General features: G+C 51.4%; 5 protein-coding genes across 5 annotated transcripts; 3 read left to right on the forward strand and 2 right to left on the reverse strand.

Moving 5' to 3' along the window:
- Positions 1-463: 463 nt before the first annotated feature.
- On the reverse strand, positions 464-8,331 carry J4E90_009959 (uncharacterized protein; the record flags this gene model as incomplete). Its single annotated transcript, XM_051439476.1, has 8 exons — positions 464-1,759; positions 1,808-2,747; positions 2,796-3,282; positions 3,333-3,867; positions 3,917-6,593; positions 6,640-6,947; positions 6,994-7,697; positions 7,746-8,331. The coding sequence occupies 8 exons, from the start codon at positions 8,329-8,331 to the stop codon at positions 464-466; spliced, it is 7,533 nt and encodes a 2,510-aa protein (XP_051286693.1).
- A 530-nt stretch (positions 8,332-8,861) lies between these two features.
- On the forward strand, positions 8,862-9,267 carry COX16 (Cytochrome oxidase assembly; the record flags this gene model as incomplete). The annotated part of the gene is made up of 2 exons (XM_051439477.1): positions 8,862-9,128; positions 9,184-9,267. The coding sequence occupies 2 exons, from the start codon at positions 8,862-8,864 to the stop codon at positions 9,265-9,267; spliced, it is 351 nt and encodes a 116-aa protein (XP_051286694.1).
- A 3,832-nt stretch (positions 9,268-13,099) lies between these two features.
- Positions 13,100-16,327, reverse strand: J4E90_009961 (uncharacterized protein; the record flags this gene model as incomplete). The annotated part of the gene is made up of 4 exons (XM_051439478.1): positions 13,100-13,432; positions 13,488-14,161; positions 15,257-15,928; positions 16,087-16,327. The coding sequence occupies 4 exons, from the start codon at positions 16,325-16,327 to the stop codon at positions 13,100-13,102; spliced, it is 1,920 nt and encodes a 639-aa protein (XP_051286695.1).
- Positions 16,328-17,246: 919 nt separating this feature from the next.
- Positions 17,247-18,823, forward strand: J4E90_009962 (uncharacterized protein; the record flags this gene model as incomplete). Its single annotated transcript, XM_051439479.1, has 2 exons — positions 17,247-17,690; positions 17,738-18,823. The coding sequence occupies 2 exons, from the start codon at positions 17,247-17,249 to the stop codon at positions 18,821-18,823; spliced, it is 1,530 nt and encodes a 509-aa protein (XP_051286696.1).
- Positions 18,824-19,363: 540 nt separating this feature from the next.
- Positions 19,364-20,192, forward strand: J4E90_009963 (uncharacterized protein; the record flags this gene model as incomplete). The annotated part of the gene is made up of 2 exons (XM_051439480.1): positions 19,364-19,963; positions 20,022-20,192. 2 exons carry the CDS (start codon positions 19,364-19,366, stop codon positions 20,190-20,192), a joined length of 771 nt encoding a protein of 256 aa, XP_051286697.1.
- Between the last annotated feature and the right edge of the window lie 12 nt (positions 20,193-20,204).

Consider the following 20,204-nt stretch of genomic DNA (forward strand, 5'->3'; position numbering starts at 1 on the left):
GGTTATGCTATGGATGCGAATGACAGACATGCTACGGCTTTGATCTGATGGGAGCAAGAAGCAAGCTTGGGTCCGAGGGTACGGAAGAGACGATCGCACGAAGACGATGCTTACACGACTGAATATCCGCTCGAGCGAGTCCCTTTTGGGTAGCATCAACCTCTTTTTCTTAACGAGTTTGTGTTACAGGCGTTGGTCTCTTTTTTTTTATCCGGGTTCCAAAGAGAATGGGAGTACCTACCTTTATTTTACAATTACGTATTGTAATGCCAATTGTATATGCACGGAGTCTTGTCTGCAGGGTGTTGAAATGGGGTGTTGACAGTCTTGTGCATCTTGGGAAGGTATGCGAAGTAAAGAACGATACTGATTGCTAACACTTGTCTAGTTATAACACGAAGTAACGATACTGACATACACACCTCCCCGCCTATCTTGACTTTTGAAACGAAACACAACAACACTAGAAGAAAGCACACCACCCAATATACATACTCGCCAAATTCATCGGATCCATCGCCATAGCAATAAGCGCATCAACATAGCCCTCCACACTCAACGGCACACTCTCCCCCTTGAGATACCCATTCACCTTCGTGCGCGTAATATCCAGCACCTCCTGCGGCGTATCCGGGACGCCAACAATCTTCTTACGACGCTTGCCTCCCAGGAAATCGGCCGTAGGATCGTGCACGAAGGTTTCAAGGATAGTGATGAGCGTGTCTTCGTGCTGGCGGAGCAGTTTGTACGTCAGTTCGGCGGCCTTGCGGAAGGGGCCTTCGACGCCTTGTGGACCCATGGCATCGACCATGTTGTGCGTGAGGCGGAAGGGAACGAGTTCGGGTTTCTCGAATGTGAGACCTTTGTCGAAGAGGCAGTTGAAATCGACGTGGAAGGTTCCACCGTCGCCTTGCTCCAACAGCACGTTCTCGCCGTGTCGATCTCCTAAACCGAGGACGTGACCGACGATGCTCATCACAGCGCAAGACCGCGTGTATCGCAGACGCGCCGCGAACCAAGCTTCGGGCTCGGGAAACGTCTCAACGAACCATCCATGTAACACAGGCACGAATTTACCGAGGATGCGTTCAGTGAAGATGGGTATCTTAGACGGGGACGACGAGGCTTCGTTGAGGAGGAGGCGGATCTCGCCGTAGTCGATCGGGATGGCCATTTGGCGGTAGAAACGGAGGATAATGTCGCGCATGGGTTTGAGGCCTTCGACCCATTCGATTGCGCCGCATTCTTCGTTGAGGGGCGTGACGGCGTAGGTTTTGATGTAGAGACGGCGTTTGCTGGATTCTATGTCTTTTTGGAGGGCGCGGTTTATCATGGCGTTGAATTCCATGAGGCGTTGGTCTTTGCGGAGGTCGTCTTTGGGCTTGCAGAGGAGGCCGTAGGAGCGGCCGTCTGAGCCGCGGACGTTTAGCTTTCGGGGGCGTTGGAGGGAGGATAGGACTAGTACGTCGTCGTCGAAGGATTGGATGGTGATGGCGTCGGCTGGGAATGGGTTGTGACGACGGATGGTCTGGCTGTCGTTGCCAGCGGGCAAATTTGCAAGTAGGTTGGCTTCGATAGGAACGACCAGCGGCGTAGGAGCAAGCTTGTGGTTGAATCCCAGATCCCTTGTTAGACTCACGTGTGCTATTCGTGATTCTATGGGGGCATCACAAGCCGCCAGTAGTGCGTCAGTAAGCCGCTGCCCTTGAATGATGAGGGCCTTGAGATCGATAGCAGCGCCTTTGCGCTTCGATGCGTCCTTCTTCTTGTTAGCTGATTTCTGATCTTGACCAGATCGAGAACTTACGCGTAGTCGTTGCAATACAGTAGCGCCCCGAGCTCTGCGGTCATCCTGCGTAGAGTGAAGAACAGCGAGTAAAGCCCATAGCGCCTGCTGCGGGTATGTCGACGCGACTCGTATAATGATCGTCTGAAGAGCATCCCAAACGCTCTTATTCGGATGGCTGATGCGTGTGATGATCTGCGGGAAAGCGGTATACCATGCAAAAGCAGGCATCCGCTCTCCGGCGTAGCGCTTGAGGTATTTGTTGATGTGGTCGAGATAGTTGAGCCGATGCTCATGAAACTCCTTGTCTTTGGCGGTTTTGGGTGTGCTGCTCATAACTTCCATACCCATGTCCAACCACAGCGTAAGTATCTTAGGCAGGGTCTGGTAGTAGTACTTCGTCCCGTATACCGTAGAGCGGACAAAGTTCTCGATGACTAACTTGATGAGACTACCAGCAAGGTATTCGGAACTTTGTTTTGTTATCGGCTGTTGCTTCTCTGATTCGAGTAGCTTCAGATACCATCGACCCAGGTAGTAGTGACCTTTGTCCCAGCGAGGATAGGTTTGCACTCCAGTCACATACTCTTCCTTCAAGGACATTGACTGTGTCTGGCCTGCGCGGTCTAGCCATTTAGCGAGCAATAGTTGAGCATGGCACTTAACCTTGTTCATCGAATGCTCTTCGCCTCGACCGGCTGTGGTGACGGAGACGTTAATCGGTACTGTATCCTCCTGCTGGAACGCGTTGCTGTCGATAGCGCCACGAAGATTTTGTATCGCCTTGCGATGGTGGCCTTCTTTCCATAGGAGCTTTGAGTACTCAATCTTAGACGCATTGTCTCCAAGTCGCTCAGCATGAAGAACTGAATTGAAGGCTGTAGTCATGAAGCCTCCCTTGCGAGCCAGCCGTCCGGTCGTGAGCCACGCGGAAGCAACGTCAAGATTTGCGAATTCGATGCTGTTCTCTGTTAGTGGCCGTAACATATGCCAGGTGAGATATACTAACCGAGATAGCGTCATAGCGGCGCGACGTAGTCCCAGAAGGTATTGCTTGTCTGATGTGTACGCCCCAATGATGTCCAAGCGTCTGTCCAAGTTTTCGAGAATGGTTTTGCGGTCTGTTACAATCCCACTACCCATACCGCTTACAGTCTCAACCTCGTAAAGTGCATGTAGTTTGACCAGATGATCATGCGATGCCTGCACAGACGTTGTGCTTGATGGAGACATGCTCTTCGCCAGGAGTTCTCGTAGCTCTTCGATGATGCCCTGGAAGTCTGGGCGGCTGTTGTGACGCAATGCCAATAGCGCTCTACCTATTCCAACATTGAAGTCCGCGAAAAGGCTGGAATCAACGCTACCGGTAGCAGTAAGAAGGCGTTCGAGTTGTTCCCATTTGCCAGTAGACCAAGCGGCTTCTGCTGCGAAAGGTAACGTACTGCTCGGAAGCGAGTTAGTCGCATGGAAGCCGTCTACATAGTTGAGGATGGAATCTAGATCTTTCGTTAGCTTATCTTCGTGAGGTATGCACGTACTGACTCACCGTATTGACCAGATTCCTTCAAACAAGTGAGGAGATTGATCTGGGTCTCGACATCGTTCGGTCTCTCAGCAAGTGCAATCTCGTACCAACTTTGCGCCGCCGTCCACCGCCCAGCTTTGCGATCCTCGAGGATCTGCTGCTCGGGATTGAGGATTTTGAGATGAGCTGATATTCCTTCGATACAATCCGGTTCATCGATATGCGCGTAGATCATCTGCAGATGTTGTAACAGTTCGTCCTTCTCGTGGAATGGCTGATTTGATTCAGCCTTCATGTCCCGCTGCTGGCGCACGTACTGTTCCCAGTGGAACAGGGCACGAGCGTACGAACCACACTCTACAGCTCTTCGAGATATGATTTCCGCAGGAATGAGCTGCAGAATTCCCTCTACGCGACTGAGCTGCTTGATGGCGTTCATTTCGTCGTCCTCGGAAACACCGCGCCCCGTCTTTCCTGCCATCGTTCTCGTGTCAGTAACGGATTTCCTCTTCTCCTGTAACCACGAAGAAAGATAATCCAATGTCTGGAAGACATTCTGCGAGGCGTTAGCAAATGCATTCGATGGAGTAGTTGTAAGATCTTACCTCGCTACACTGCTTGATGATCGAGACTTCGTGTTGCTCCGAGGTATGTATGTCAGCCTGCAGCACCTGCAAAAGCTCTCGTCCTACGTTCTCCATGTTCTCGTCATTATCTGATACGATGACATTCAGAGCTGCAAATGGGAGTATGAAGGTGGCTATCGAGAGATCGTATCCTTTGATTATTCTGGCCAGAACAGGGAATACCATCTCAACGTTTACACCCTGCCCCTTTCGCAGCAGATCGTGAACAAAGGTCTGGAGCCAGGTGCCATGACTGATCTTTGAGTTGAATATCGGGTATGTCGCCCCCTCGTATTGTATCGAGGTGTTCACATTGACGGAGTATTTCGAATCAAGGAAGGGAGTTAATACAGTCCTGACAGCCTCTGGGATCTCATTCCAGCGCTGGGCCTCTGTACTAGCCTGTGAAGATCGAGGCTTTGCTCCACGGAGTGCACTAAACCCACAATGCTTGAGCATCTCCTGCATAACATAGGCGATCCAGCCTTGTTGTTTAGCATTTGTGGTAGAAAGGAAGACCTTGACCAGGACTTGTTCGAGAAGCAATGCTACGAAATCGATATCCTCGTCTCTCCGTGCGAAGTTCGAAAGCATCAAGACGCGCTTCTTTTCACGGACTGTTTCCACTCGGTATGGATCAAGACCACCGATAATACCAAGGCACTGAGCACAAAGAATCGTGATGTCGGAGTGGTCTTCCGAAAAACGAACGCTGGCATCGAGGAGTGATCGCGTCAATGCGGCCAAAACCGGAAGGGGCTTTTGGCCAACTATCGACTGATGCAATTCCTGTTGATTGGCATCCAGAAAAGGCACAAGCTCTATCAGAGCCTGACGCACCACGACTGATGTCTGGTCTTTGCATCTATTGCTAAAGGCTTGGAAGACCTTGATGGTCTCAATCATATCTCTGAACTTTGCCAACTCGCCTTCAATCTTGGAGAACATTGGTATGCCGGCCAATGAGGGAAGATATTCGACTCTAGCTCGAAGCTGGGGGTTGTACTGGCTTATGATGCTTCCGACAGCTTTATGGGCTCTGAGCTGCGTATCTGAAGAGAACAACGACCAGTGTTGTACAATCAATGCAAACGTTTGATCCACGACTAGCATTGTTTCATCTCCATCAAGAGCTGCCAAAAACGCAGTCCAAACGGTGAATGTATCGTCGCATAGGTCTGGATCTCCGATGGCTGATTGAAGACAAGCGCGGATCTGCGGTAACGCGCCATTTACGCTAAAGCGTGCAAGGGAGATGAGATCGCCGATAGCAGCTATGCAATTTTTCCTGTCGGGCATCGTATACTGTGCGGCTTTGCCCTGGGCGCTAGGAGCAGCGATGACATTCGAAAGATATGCGATGATGCCCAGAATATGCGTCTCGCAGAAGGCATCTAGGTTCTTGGACTTTGACGTCGATTTGCGCTGTCCTGACTTGGTATCGGGTGCGAGCGACGCCAGCGTGCTGAAAGCGCTGTAGTATGGCTTCTTACCGACTCCCTCTTGGTCTGCAGCCAGCCTGAGTATCTCGATAGCGACACCAGTGATGTCTAGGGCAACCCACGAATCAAGCCTGTTATTGCTGCTCTCTCGGATAGCAGGCTCAATAGCTGCTAACGTTTCCATTGCTGTCTTTTCAACGTCGGCAACGGGCTGTGATAGCAGGAGAGCAAGTATCTTTGAGAGGTTACCTCTCGGATACGTCAAGACGTCGATGATAGAAGCCTTCCGTGCTTGAGCGATCTTTTCGATGATATCTCTTCTTTTGCTCAAAACGAGATGCGGAAGGGTATCCGCTTGCGTCAGTACCAACAACTGGCGAACGTTTTGCTCGATCAGATCTGCCAATTGCTGCGCTTTCTGGGGCTTCTTGATGTAGTCTTTGATCACTGAGAAACCGATGACCTTCCAGTAAGGACTTAAGAGCTGCATCGTGGACATGGACAATCCTTTGGCGATGGTTTCAAGTTCGCGGTAAGCCATACCGCACACCAATGCGTTGGAATGACCAAAGTATTCGACCAAGTGATGTAATATGATGGGTAGCTCGAGCTCTCCACACGTCAACGCCGTTCTGCCATACGCGATGATAAGCGTCTCCTGGTCGGATAGAACGTCGCGCTGCGCTAAAGCGTCCAGGAACTCAATGAATGACCGCCGATTCTTACTGCGAGTATTTTTGGATATATCGTTCCGCAGGAATACCATCAAGGAGCTTGTTGCTGCAAGCTTCAGTTCTCTCAGAGATCTACTCATAGACGCAAGCAGCCACTGCCCTAGCTCACAAATCTCGAGAGACAGATACTCAGAGTCAGAGATATGGTTATAGACACGGCCAATAGCGACAGCCATTAGTATCCGAGCTTGCTGGGACTCCTCAAATGCGGGCTCTTTAGTTATGGTAAGCATGGCGGCAATGACTTCCTTCCAGCTCTCTCTATCGTCCTGTTTGTTCCAGTATGTCATGGCGCTTCGTTCGTGGCGAGAATTCGTATCGCATAACATGCAGCTAAGCGAATGCACTGACTGCGACGTAGACTGAGATAGTTCTAGACACCGGGAACCGGCGCATGCAATCTTCGAAAACGCTGTCATGAGGTCCACTTGTACACGTTCATTTTGTTGATCGTCGTCCATCATAGAAGAGTATCTTGCCCTGCAGCTGTCAGCAGTGTACATTTAGGTCAGCTTGGTCAACTTACTCGATGATATTATGGAGATTGGTAAGGTTGAGAACCGGGGAGTCATGGGTACTGCCATTCAGTATCATCACGAGTCGTTCATAGGTGGTATGATTGATGTCTGGAGTATCCGGGAGCTTCTTTCGCCGCTTCGCAGGCCTTTCCTCATTGCCCAAGTTCAACATTCGGAAACTTTTCAGGATTGGTGTCGATTCTTCGGAGAGTTGCGCGTCCGAGAAACTGCCAGTATCACCCTCGCAGAGCTCTCTTCGTATGTCCGCAATGTGTATAGGCCATATACCTGGTGCCGTCCAGAGGCAAAGGGAGAGCTAGATTCGATCAGCATGGACAAAAACTGCGGTATTTCACTCATACCTGCAAGTCTTTGTGAAGCTGAGAGAAGTGTTCAACATCCTGACAGGCTCTAGCTACGATAGCCTCAACGTCGTTCAGAACGACCGATCTGCTCATGTTCTTTCGACGTCGTGTGGCTGAGTCGTCCATCAATGGCGAAGCAAGGACACTGCGTAACCGGGTGAGGATGATGGCCAGTCGCACTTGAATGACTTCTGACGCTAACTCTGGCGCTGTCGATAAACCATCAACGAGATCGCTGAGACTATGGATAAGCGACTGTGCATTCTTCAGTGATTCCAATGAACGGTCTCCGGGGGCGCCTGCAGGAAGGAACAGAGTTTCGAGTAGCTGCAAATATGCGAGCGTGATTTCATTGACGAGGATGCCTCTCTCCGAAGTTGCCGTCCAACGCCGAAAATGCTTCCACAGATCTTGAGCACTGTCGATGATCCATGGTACATGGTGATCTAGGGAACTAGGCGTCGCCGACGCTCTGCCCTGGGGCGGAGCAACACATGCCAAGGTGGTGAGAAGACAAAAGCCGGCATGGACAGCTCCGAGCCGCGAAGTAACTGCTCGCTGCAGATCATGAGGCAAAGCAATGATTTGTTGGCTGTCTGGCCAAAAGTCGCTGATGCTGCTTGACGATGGTAGGAGTAGGTTGAAAGACAGTACAGCTGCAGAAGCTGGATCATCCATGGACCGCAGCTCTGTCAAGATAGCTAGATAGACGTGAGTACTCGCATAACGAAAATCAGGGTAGTACTTACTTTGCGCACATGACCTGTAAAGCTGTGAGACTGCTGCAGCGGGACGCCAGAGGGCAGATGTTCGTGCGAGCGCGCTCAGGCAGAGATGCAGTATTTGGTGTACATGTTCGTGCACATAGGTGAGTGCTTCATGTGCTAACAGACCCAATAACTTAGGAACCAACCAGAGAATAAGCGGAGGACGAGAGATGCTGTCATCTTCGGTCTCTCTAACGCTCAGCAGCAGATGTGGCTTTTGTTGTAAGATGAAAGTGAGCGCGGCAATACTGTCAATACCCTGCTGTCTCTGCTGGTCCTGGGCGAACGGATCATCTATGAACAAGCCTTCAAGTCCTGCTTCGGCGATGACACTTATGAGCGCTACGAGCTGTGCATCGGGCTCGTCCGTGTTTGGGTGTTGGAGAAACTCTTTGACCAGCTCACCAAAGCTGACTTTGGTTGCCTCGCCCTGCCACGCATGAACATTTGACGCATTATTGACGATTTGGGCCGCAATGGTCGACGGTGGGGGCACGCCATTCGAGTTGCCGTTAGTCACAGGTGGCGGTGCCATCCGCTGAGTCGAGCTCCCGCCTTTGCGGGCCATGATGCACGTTACCGATGTGGCATGTCGGATAGGTAAGGAAAGAGTGAAATCTTGGCAACTGGCTGCTGGCGATGATGCTGGGTCCTTAGACTCAAGCGAGCGTTCGTAGCAGTCTTGACTGATTCAAGATGGTATCGACGGTGGATTCGCCTGATTGGATGCTGGTGGGGTTCCTGTCTGCAATTTCCGGCGTGGCGCTCGTGAGCCTTAAAAGAGTGTCGTCTCGCGTGATTAATACGTGGCTCCGTCTGCAATCGCGCAGTTTGCGATATGATCGGTGGTTTGACGAGTGTGTGGGGTTTGCTAAGAAGATGCATGGGTTTACGTGGACGCGAAATCACGTAGTCACGGGACCGCGCTAAGCCCGATCTCGGGAAAGAGCGCTAGGTACTCCGCAATTCGATATGGAAGCATCGAACCACCCTCACCCAAAGCACTGCGCCCGCAACCTCGAACGATATATACGCCAAGCACGCATACCAACACCCATATCGCACAATTTTGGGTCGAGCACGCCCTAGATCGCAGCCATGCCTGGCCCCTTCACCTCCAAATCCTTCAGCGCCACACTCCCCAACTCGCTCGCCGCAAAGTACCGAAAGTCGCTCCAAAAGCACCCCTTCCTACTCTTCGGCCTACCGTTCCTGTCTACGATACTGCTCGGGTCGTTCATGTTGACTCCCGCCACAGCGCTACGATACGAGCGATACGATCGCAAGAACCAGCAAATCACACATGAACAGGCTATGGGCCTGAGAGGAGAGCGGCGGAAGGTGAACATGAAGGACGAGTATTACGTACGTATACAAGGCAATAAAATGATTGGTAGGGGCTGGACTGACAATCGCGCAGAGGTTACAGGCGAAAGACATAGACGACTGGGAGCAAAGGCGTGTCAAGCGGCTACCGGGCGAGCCAGACGGCACACTTGTATGATTATGCTATGTACATACATCACAGCACCAGACACGGCGTTACGGAAGGCGATTCGCAAAACAAATTCGATACCTCTACACAATACAAACCCCTCTACTCCTTTCGATGCACACGCATCACGTTCGAAAGAGCACAGCTGAGCTGGTCGGGCCGAAGGCACAACGATCGCACTTATACCATGAAAGCCCACGCTGGGAAATACCCAAATACCACAATGTAGTCACTTCGGTCCTGCGTCCTCACCTCGGTCGATTGGAACCGGGTTCAACGAAGCTGTAGTTGAGAGATTACTATCCTGGTGGCCCTGTGAACGTTGAGCTGCCAGGTTATGAGCCTTGAATAACTCGGTTTCCTTTTCGTGGCTCGTCTTTGATCCGTCTAGTCTCAGCCACAATCCGCCATGATACTTGAACGTTCGGTCTGCGCTATCGTAGTGATACCATTGCTTACGGCCTGCGTCCCATGTCCAATAATTTTGATCCATCGCTGGAGTACGCTGAATTGGTTCCGGCTTAATCGTGTCGAGATCGTGCTCCATGTCATCGAGGAGCTTGGCAGCTACGGTGCGTCTGGATAACCCATCTCTGCTCCAACCTTTAGCCGGGTCGATGATTCTCTCCATGAGATGATCAGTTCGGTAAATGTATATAAGGGCATCGCCGCCGATTTGGGTCCCTGCGTAGATTTTCAAGTATGAGTCGATGGCCTTCAATGTTGTCATGATATTGACCCTGCGTCTTTCGAGCTCGTCGCCTATCGACATCAGATGGGAAGCAAGCCAATGTCCCAATAAGCCAGGGTCTTACCAGATGGGTGAAGACTACAGGTGTCGGGATCTCTGAACTTATAGACTAACAGAATCGTCTCAAGATGACGGACTGCATACGTAATTCCGATGCTGAGATTGTGTCGTCGAGTTACATCCATGGTTCTTTCAGTGGCAGTTATGCGGTTCAGAGTAGCTAGAGCCTTTCGATGACTGGAATCGGGGAACAGTTTCGGCGTGCGCTGAATGAAATGAATGAACGCGCTAAGGTACGGTGCAAAGGCTTGGGAGGGTTATGGATGCGCTTTGCTTCCCCGCTTCAGCCTTGCACCTCACGCTCTGAAGCGCCCGACTTGGGCAGCAACAGCATATTCCCATGAGGGACCTCGCAACATCTTCAACGTACCGCGGAACTAACAAGTGTTGACGAGCCAGTTGTGGACCGCCAACGCAACGCTTACTTCCACCTCGCGTCTCAGGCTGAGAAACATACGCTCTCGCGTTCAGACCTTTTGCACAAGCCTCACATGGAGCGCGCCTACGGGGAATTCGTATCGATGTAAGCAGTGGCGCTGCGAGAAGGCTTCGACGGACACACACATATTTCATCAGCTGAACCATTCAAGGTCGCACCGCATGTTGAATACTCGAGTTCCCAGCACGATGCCGTCGCAAATAGCCACCTAGCCGCCGGCTTTTGTTTGATGGGAGTCATCCACGCGATCCCATCAGCATGAGAACTCGACTCACTTTGCACACAGTCTCGCGAATACGTAAAGAATAATTTCAATGCTACTGTATGCTGGAAGCACTGCCGCTGCTCAAAGCTCGGCTTCTTCTGCTCAAGCTAAGACATTTGATGATACTGGTATACCGGCTAGACTGTATGTGGGACTTCATCAAGTAAGATGTACAGTCGCCATTGCTATCAGTGTCTCAGCAGAGGATCTGCAGCTCACCCCCCACTCCAGTTCCCAGCTCGGTAACAGGGGTGTCATCATAAGGGCCCCACTGACAAGGCTGAGATATGCCGGGCCATACCACACAATCCACAGTGTAAGCCAACAATGGATATCAGCTGGGTCTCTTTTGATTGTATGTAACAACATTCTCGGTACTGGTGGTATCAGCTTTATCGGGTGTAAGGAGGAGAAAGTACTGTAAGCGAGAGGGCTTACTGCATGTTGATCGCGAGAACCTCGTGATGATGTATAAGGCTACCTAGGTATGTGTTTCCTACTTTGAAGCTCCTAAGATCTTACATCCTACCGAAAATTAATTTTGGTCGCATTGTTTAGTCTCCGATGACGAACTTCTTTCCAGATGCTCCGCTGCCCTGGGCCAAACGCAAAGCGAAGTCGCCACCACCAAAAAGATACGTTCCAACCACCAAACAGCCGCATGACAAGAGCACAGCCACTCCAAAGCTTTCTTTCGCTTTTTCCGCCGTCTGTATCATGTGCTTGACTGGCCTTATACTTGTTGTCTATTTGTCAGACGGTCGCAGTACCGGGACCTGGATCCCTCGCGTGCCGGCTATTCAGCCTTCGGTCCTCATCTCGTTACTTGCAACACTATTCAACACGTTTGAGTTCTTCATCCTTGCCGATGGCCTAACGATTGTATGGTGGCGCGCTTTCCAGAATGGTGCGACATTGCAAAAGCTTCATTACATCAAGTGGAATGGTGTCAAAGAGACCTGGAGGTCGCTAGGAATTGGCTTTGAAACACGGCGGGTTTTTGCGGTCCTAATGGTTGCCTCCGTAATCAGGATTTATGATGCTCCATTGCTCCAGAGGTCTATCAAGTCAGTCCTCTCAGATCAAATCATCGAGTATGATAGTAGCTGGATGCTTCCGGCTAGTATCCCAGAAGGATGGGCCGGCACAGTGGATGGCACAGCACCTGCTGAACTTTTTGCTACAAACAACCTTGATAGACTTTTGAAAGAGTGGTACACAAACTCAACGATCGGGACTGCTGATGCATGTGGCGGCATCTGCATCGGGCCTGTCATCGGTGCAGGGGTGAGCATTGAATGCTCATCTGACGGCTATGTCGTTGACCTCAAAGATTCTTCCCATGGCCCGCAGTCACTTTTTCAGATCAACTTTCATCGAGGTGCAGACGACTTTGGCTTATCAGTATTAAGCATGCGGCTACTGTATGCCACAGAAACGACTTCGCAATGCCGCGCGATGATGGCCACACAGTCGTGCGATGTGCGCCTGGCTTCCGTCATGTACGACACGATCCAGCAAGGAAGTTCAATTGCTCTTAATCGTGTCAGCTACCCTCAGACTCTGGCGATACAATCAGTCCTTGCAAACAGATCCTCCGTCGACGGTACACCAGCAGATGCGCTTGCAGCTCTCGAATACTTTGGGTATTACTTTCTCCAATCCAACGCCACAGTCTCACGACCGAGCACACCAGGTAATGCTTTCTCTTGGGAGCCCTCAGGTGTTTTACCTCGGCAGTATGCAAACTTCGATTGGAGCCGGCATTGGCCACCTGACAATAATTCGTGCAACTTTCGGTGGGACAACGCCACGGATGATCTGATCTGGGCTTTTCACAATGTGATGTTCAGAATAGCGTATACATCTGCTTCTGGTAAGTAGTGAAAGGCTTCACAAGAGCTGCTCAATCTCCCTCCACAACGAAAGGATCTGACGGAGGCATGTAGGTAATGAGACCGGGCCCGCATTGAAATGGAAAGAGGCAAGTAATGAGTTGAGGTATGATGCAGAATACACAGCGCTTTGGGTTGCCATTGGATCTATGCTGTTCAGTCTATTTTCTTCAATGTCTGCTCTGGGGTTTCTGACAGCTTGACAGAGAAGTTAGCTTGAGTCCTGTCGAGACAGCCCGAGCCCTTGCAGAAGCCGTCCTCCAATCACCTTCAGGTAACCGCGATATGACTATCGATCAAATGTTGGAAGTATTTGGAGATAGGAAGGCCTGGTGAAAAGTGGGCTCGCGAGCACTATTGCGTCATGATAATTCGATAATGAACTAATAGAAAACAACTGTTTCATTCCGCATCAGCCCCTAAGTGCTCTTCTACGTCGTATTACTACTAAAGTTTCCAATGAAGACAATGAGCACAGCACAGTATGCCGCAGTCGCAGCGAAAAGCTCGGCTCGCTTTGCCTTGGTAAGAAGACCCATCGATGCGGAGAACAACAGCGAAAAGACGATCAAGAGCCCTATATTGAGGAAGGTGCTGGAGCGAGTGTTGTTCCATGTTATGCGATACATGATGGAGACAGGTGTAGCCAGGAGGAGGATGATGATTGTGACGATTATGAGGACGGCAAGGCGTTGGACTCGGGCGACGTGGTAGAACCGTAAACGCGCCCGTTCTTCAGGGTCCGGTCCGGTCCTGACGAAGTACTTGTGCGAGATCGTCAGTCATCGATCCGACATCTATACTTGTCGTGATACTTACAGCAACGGCACGTTGGGGCATCTTGTCCATAATTCTCTCGATCCATTCGTCGATATTACTAGAATCACGCCTCGGCTTCAAGATGACGAGATCGTCTCGCATTTTTGTGAACCATTCCTCCTCGTAGTCTGACAAAGGCCTAGTGTAATTGTTCCAGTAGCAGAGGTGGCTACGTTCGCGTTCGCTTGGTCGCTGGAATTCGGCAAGCTCGCGTGTTTTGGTCAGGACATCATCGTATTGCATGAGTTTCTTTTGGATCTCTGCAAGCAGACTGGCGTGTTCGCTGAGACCGGACTGGCATATTGTCGTATCGTTGGGTATATATTCAGATTGAACACCAGACTGGTTTTCTCCTGCATTGACGGACCGGCCAACGTCTGTAAGGTTCTCACGATTTTGGTACTCTAGGCGAGCTATATCTGCGTCCGCACGGCGCGACCTGATTCGATTTCTTTGCTGCTGATCTGCAGACTGTGCATCAAAGTCATCCAATAGTGCAAGGTCGTCTTCAAGCTCACAGAGTTGATCCTGTAGCTCCAATATAACACGCCAGTGGAGATAGTGGAAAGATCGGTAGATGGAGAACTCCGGTTTACTGGATTGAAACGCTGCCAGGCTTGGATATCCTCTAGGGAAGTCTTCGACTGTGTTGGTCAATCTCAGAAGGCTCAGAACTAGGACAGTGTTGCAACATACTGGGTATCGAGTATGGTGCGAGCAATTCTTCGATATAAGAAGGCCTGCTGCGTCGACTAAGCCTCCTACGGTAGTTTACTATCCGGTTCTTCCAGCGTCCTATCGGTGCTGTTGGTCGTAGTCAGAAACCATATTATGTCACATTTGGATTATCTGTAAGAAGCGTGCATATTACTTGTGCGACTCTGCTCACGATATTGCTGATGAAGTGTCGACGGGGGATTATCGTCTGCTTGGATACCAGCTTCCAGATCCACGGTGGCGTAAGGAGTGGGACCTGTATCGGCAGGCTCCATTGTCAAAGTTTGCATATCATACGAATCTGCGCCAGCAAGAGCCATTTTGATGGAACCGAAGAAATTTTGAACTTGTGGACAGTTGGGAAGCAGGTACAGCGTGTGTAAAGAATGAAAACGCTGAAAAGGTAAGCAGGTCCCTCAGAAGTAAGCGGTGACGTTGTGCTGTAAGCCACAGACCAGGCTACAAGAATAGTCGAGGGCGCTTACTAGCTCTGCGCAGACTGTGCATGAGAAACTGGTATACGCTGCATCGTCCTGCAAGGATGACTGCTGCGAGATTATATTATGTCAGCAGATCAGAATGCAATCCACCGGATGCTTCGAATATATAAATCGTTATTACTGTGTGTTTTCGAATTCGTGAAGTCTTCTGAAGCAGGCATTGTTACTATTGCATTTTGCAGGCAACGCTGGAGACGTCGTCCAGCTAACATACCTTCCACCAGAAGGTTCGTTAGACTACGCAATAGGAACCAAAGAAAGAACACGCTCATGACCGCTGTAAATGCAATACAAAACAACTCGCTCGAACGCTTCGTTACAAAAGACAGACAGAGAACAACAAATTAAGCCTCCGAGATGCAGTCGAGGAACGACGGTATGCATGGTCGTGAGATGGGACGCGGAAAAACGAGAGCTAGGAAAACGCGAGCGGGTGTCCTCATACGAATCTAGTCGTGATAACGCCCCGCTGAGAAAAGAAATATGATGATGGAAGGTACGAACAAGCGTACGCCCAAGACGAAGAGCCGAGTTGAGGTAGATGTTAACAACACCTGCCACTCTTGCTCTTCTGCGCGCGGTTGATGTCTTCTTCCCAATCTTGCTGATGTCCAGCGACGTTGGGTGTAGTAGGGAAGCCCAGCCAGCTTCGCCTCTTGTCGCCAGTGCCTAAGCGGAAGCTTCCATTACCCGTTCCAGGGTAATCAAAGTATCCAGCGACATTACCGTTGTTGTCCATGGCTGGTGTCACCCCAGCCATGGCGTACTGCCGTTGTTCTTCCTCGAGCTTCTTCTGCTGCTGTTCCACGAGCTTGCGGGTGATCACGCGAAAGACTTCGTCTACACCCTCGCCATCTTTGGCGCTGATCTCATGACAACAGTCCCAGCCCAGGTCTTGTCCCCAGAAGCCGCTCGATCGGTTGCTCTGTGGCGACGCCATACCGCTGTGGAAGGCTGCCGGTACAGAGCCCCAACCGCTTGCTGCAGCACTGTGTGGTTGACCGGTTTGTGTGGGATGGAGGTTCTCGGCGACGTATTCGATGCAGCGCTCGAAGGGCACTTTTCGCTTGGTAGGGTCTTCGGCTACGACGTCTGACTTTGTTCCTACCACATGGAGGATCACGTCCTCTCCGAGGTTTGTCTTGAGTTCCTTGAACCAGCGGCCCATTTCCTCGAACGAATATGGATCGGTGATGTCGTAACATAATACCGCAGCGTTTGCGCCTAGAAGAAAATGTTAGTTCTGCGCTGAACGTTTGCTCATAGTAGAGGATCCGAACTCGACTGCCGAATGTGGGGTATCCAGATAGCGGAAAGAGACCCGATGTGTATCGCGACAGAGAATACTAGTTAATTCGACGAAAGGAACAATACTAACGTACCCCTATAATACAGCTTGGATATGGACCGGAAGCGCTCCTGGCCTGCGGTATCCCATATCTGTAACCGAACCACTGTGGAGGTGTCGATATCCACAACCCTCTTCGTCAAGAAGGAAGCACCCACGGTGGACTGTGTCGTGGGAGGTGTAAAAGCGTTTTTGACATATCGGTGGACGAGAGAAGTTTTTCCAACTCCTTGGCTACCGAGGACCACGATCTTTGCTTCCAGGCTGTTGGACATATCGCCGTATTGCGCCAAATCTATTTGTATACGTCGGTGTTGGCGGTGCAGGGATGGGGCGGCAGGCGGTGTTGTGGGGTCGGCTCAGATATGCGCGGTCGCGGTGCCTCGGAGCAAGAAAGAAAGGAAATGCGTGGGAGGCGGCGGGAGAACAAGTTGCATGGCGAGCAGTGAGAAAGAGTCGCCGGCAGATGTGAGAAGAGGCAGAGGATTGACGTAGAGGGTATCTGAGAATATTAGGCAGGAGGTGAGTGCCCGAATGACAGCCCAGCTGCGTTTGGCGCTTGCACCGATTCTCTTGGCTAGGGGAGCCATGTGACAGGCGCCTTAAGCCAATGTGAATCAGATCTGAGAAGGGTGCGTCCCAGATGGGAATATGAATGCCCATCGTGATCGCAGCCCTGGGGACTGATAATCATCCAGGGGATGACGCGCCATGTTGATGCTGTGTGTCGGGCAGTCAACAATGCACGTCATGCCCAGCCAGCTGTCGTCTTCCCCGCGTTTCGGAGCAGCACGGAGTCTTCCACGCGACCGACGAAAACGTTATTACCTACCCCAACTAAGCTCCCTCAACGAACGACAGTCCCTGGCAGACACATATATCCTCAAGAAAACCGCCTGCGAAGGACCGAGACGGGATGCCTAATGCGACAAGCCCGGAATCGATCTCGCCTCGAACTCAAGGGCTAGGGTGCTAACTCAGATGCGTCACCGCGACCAGCATCCGAAGCCCGCGGGGATGAATGTACCGAGCTATTACCCCAAACATGCTGCCGTCACCAACCTGGCCCTTCCGCTCGTCCAAGCCCTCTAGTGTCTGGAAATAACCTAGACCGGCTCCATATATTTTCTGGCCTATCTTCGCGTCTTGATTACCTGCCCTTTAACATTTCGCGCTCGACACACCGCCGCCACGATGAACCACGACAGCAACAACACCCAGAAGGTGAAGCTCACCGGCGAGCAGGTCGCCCAGCACAACAACGCCGAATCATGCTGGGTCATCATCCACGGCCGCGCCTACGATGTTACCGAGTTTCTGCCTGAGCATCCCGGAGGCCAGAAGATTGTCTTGAAGTATGCTGGCAAGGACGGCACCGAAGCATTCGAGCCGATCCACCCGCCCGACACGCTCGACAAGTATCTCGACAAGTCCAAGCACTTGGGCGAGGTGGACATGAACACCGTCAAGGAAGAAGCGAAGGAGGTCGATCCAGATGAGGAAGCGAGGCAAGAGCGCATTGCGCGCATGCCCATCTTGGAGCAATGCTACAACCTGATGGACTTCGAGGCCGTCGCGCGCAAGGTCATGAAGAAGACGGCATGGGCATACTACTCCAGCGGTGCCGACGATGAAATCGTAAGACTATTTCACCGACTGCCACTATTTGAGCTGACTCTTCGCAGACACTACGCGAAAATCACAGCGCATTCCACAAGATCTGGTTCCGACCACGCGTACTCATCGACGTCGAGAAGGTCGACATGTCCACCACAATGCTCGGCACCAAAGTCGACATCCCCTTCTATGTCACCGCGACAGCGCTGGGCAAGCTCGGTAACCCAGAGGGAGAAGTCGTCCTTACGCGCGGCGCTCACAAGCACAACGTTGTCCAGATGATACCAACACTAGCGTCATGCTCGTTCGACGAGATCATGGACGAAGCAAAAGACGGTCAAGTCCAATGGCTGCAGCTATACGTAAACAAGGACAGGGAGGTCACAAAGCGCATTGTGCAGCACGCCGAGAAGCGCGGCTGCAAGGGTCTCTTCATTACCGTCGACGCACCGCAGCTCGGTCGTCGCGAGAAAGACATGCGGAGCAAGTTCGACGATGTCGGCAGCAACGTCCAGAGCACCGGCGGCGACAATGTGGATCGTAGTCAAGGCGCCGCACGAGCCATCTCGTCCTTCATTGACCCGAGCCTCAGCTGGAAAGATATCCCGTGGTTTAGGAGCATTACCAAGATGCCCATTATTCTCAAGGGTGTGCAATGTGTTGAGGATGTTATCCGCGCCGTCGAGGTTGGTTGCGATGGTGTTGTCCTTTCCAACCACGGTGGTCGTCAACTCGATTTCGCTCGCTCGGGTGTCGAGGTACTCGCAGAGGTTATGCCAGTTCTTCGCGCACGCGGCTGGCAAGATCGCATCGAAGTGTACATCGATGGCGGTATTCGACGTGCGACAGACATCATTAAGGCTGTTGCACTCGGCGCCAAAGGTGTAGGCATCGGCAGGCCTTTCCTATACGCCATGTCGGCATACGGTCTGCCAGGTGTCGACCGCGCTATGCAGCTACTGAAGGATGAGATGGAGATGAACATGCGCCTCATTGGTGCTTCAAGCATTGCGGACCTGAACCCCTCGATGCTTGACACAAGAGGGCTCAGCATGCACACTGCTACCGTACCTCACGACACTCTGGGTATGAATGTCTATGACCCGCTCATTGGACCTCAAGAGAGTGTTGTCAAGGAGAAGTCTAAGTTATAGAGGAGCTTGTGATTGTATTGTATATATCTCTAGGCGCACCTGGGCAACACATTTCTTCAAATATGATCGATCGATACTTACAGCGAGATGCCGTCTTTGACCAAGTCAAAACCTATTTGAACTAGCCACCCCTCCAACATGTGCCATCATTCACAGCTCTGCGCTATCAAGTATGCCCATGTGGCATCCTTTGTCCGCATCGTGACTACGCGTAGACGCGTTCGGCGAGTGGGGAAGGAGCACCCGGTGGACCTTCCGATCGTCAAGCGTCCTTGAACCACGGGTCGCTCTTTCCACTTCAATCGCAGCACGCCTCGACCATTCACATTATCGCACCTTACTATATCACATATCCCCGCCTTTGAATCGCCTTCGCATCACCGCTTTTACTTTTTGATTATATCTTAATATTATTCCATGGGTGCTCCTGACGTTGCAGCGCAGCCCGGCGCTGGCTGGGACGAAGCGCAATGCACAGCAGCCCTCGCACACTTGGAGCAGCTCCAGGCGCAGGTGAGAATAGCATACCACCTTCTCTGGATGATTTATGTTAATATGCGACAGATCAGCGACATGCGCCTAGCCATCCCCCGCATCATCGAGCCCTTCCACCGCCCTCGCAGTTCCACGACGTATAAACTCTACGCCGACGGCGTACTCGGTTCTCAGAAGAACCTCGATGCACTCAAGAGCCAGTGGAAGTCACCAGAAATTCAAAGCACGTTCGAACACGTCAAGCAGAGCCTCGGCGCAAATGCGGATCTGTCAGAGAGCGTCTCGATACCTTCTCATGGCTGGGCGGAAAGAGCGCGGAAAGCCAAGGAGTCGACAAAGAGTCAGGGAGGGGAGAATAAAGATGATACCGGTGCTATCGTCACTGACGAGGATATCGAGAGGATAGTGGTGGAGTTTAGGAAGGCGCATCCGAATCTCAAAGTCGAAACACTTGATGAGGGTCGCAGCATCCAAACACGCTTCGTAGCCGGTTCTCTCATGCTGAAGTTCCGCGTCGGCATCGAGCGTGATGCAAACGGACGACATAAACTCAACGCAGAGTGTTTAGGGACAACTGAGCCCTTTTTGGCTATCACAAGATGTATTGCATCACGGTCAAATCCAGATGATTTGAAGTATCTGTTGGTATGTACATGGGATTGTGTGGCATGGAAATGTTTTGGGTGGATGCTAATAATTACAGGATATGATTGCTGCGTACAAGACTGTGAAAGGAACGTCGTGTGCTAAATGCGGGAAACTTCTGGATAACTCGGCGTTGACGCCTACTGCGAGGCGAAGTAAACAAGTTGCCGTCGGAAACGAAAGTCCAGATACGGTCTGGGTGGCACTCCACGAGGCTTGCATTGAGTAAATCCAGATGGCA

Source organism: Alternaria incomplexa, assembly GCF_024043165.1.
Source record: "Alternaria incomplexa strain BMP 0042 chromosome Unknown scaffold_18, whole genome shotgun sequence".
Lineage (NCBI taxonomy): Eukaryota > Fungi > Ascomycota > Dothideomycetes > Pleosporales > Pleosporaceae > Alternaria > Alternaria incomplexa.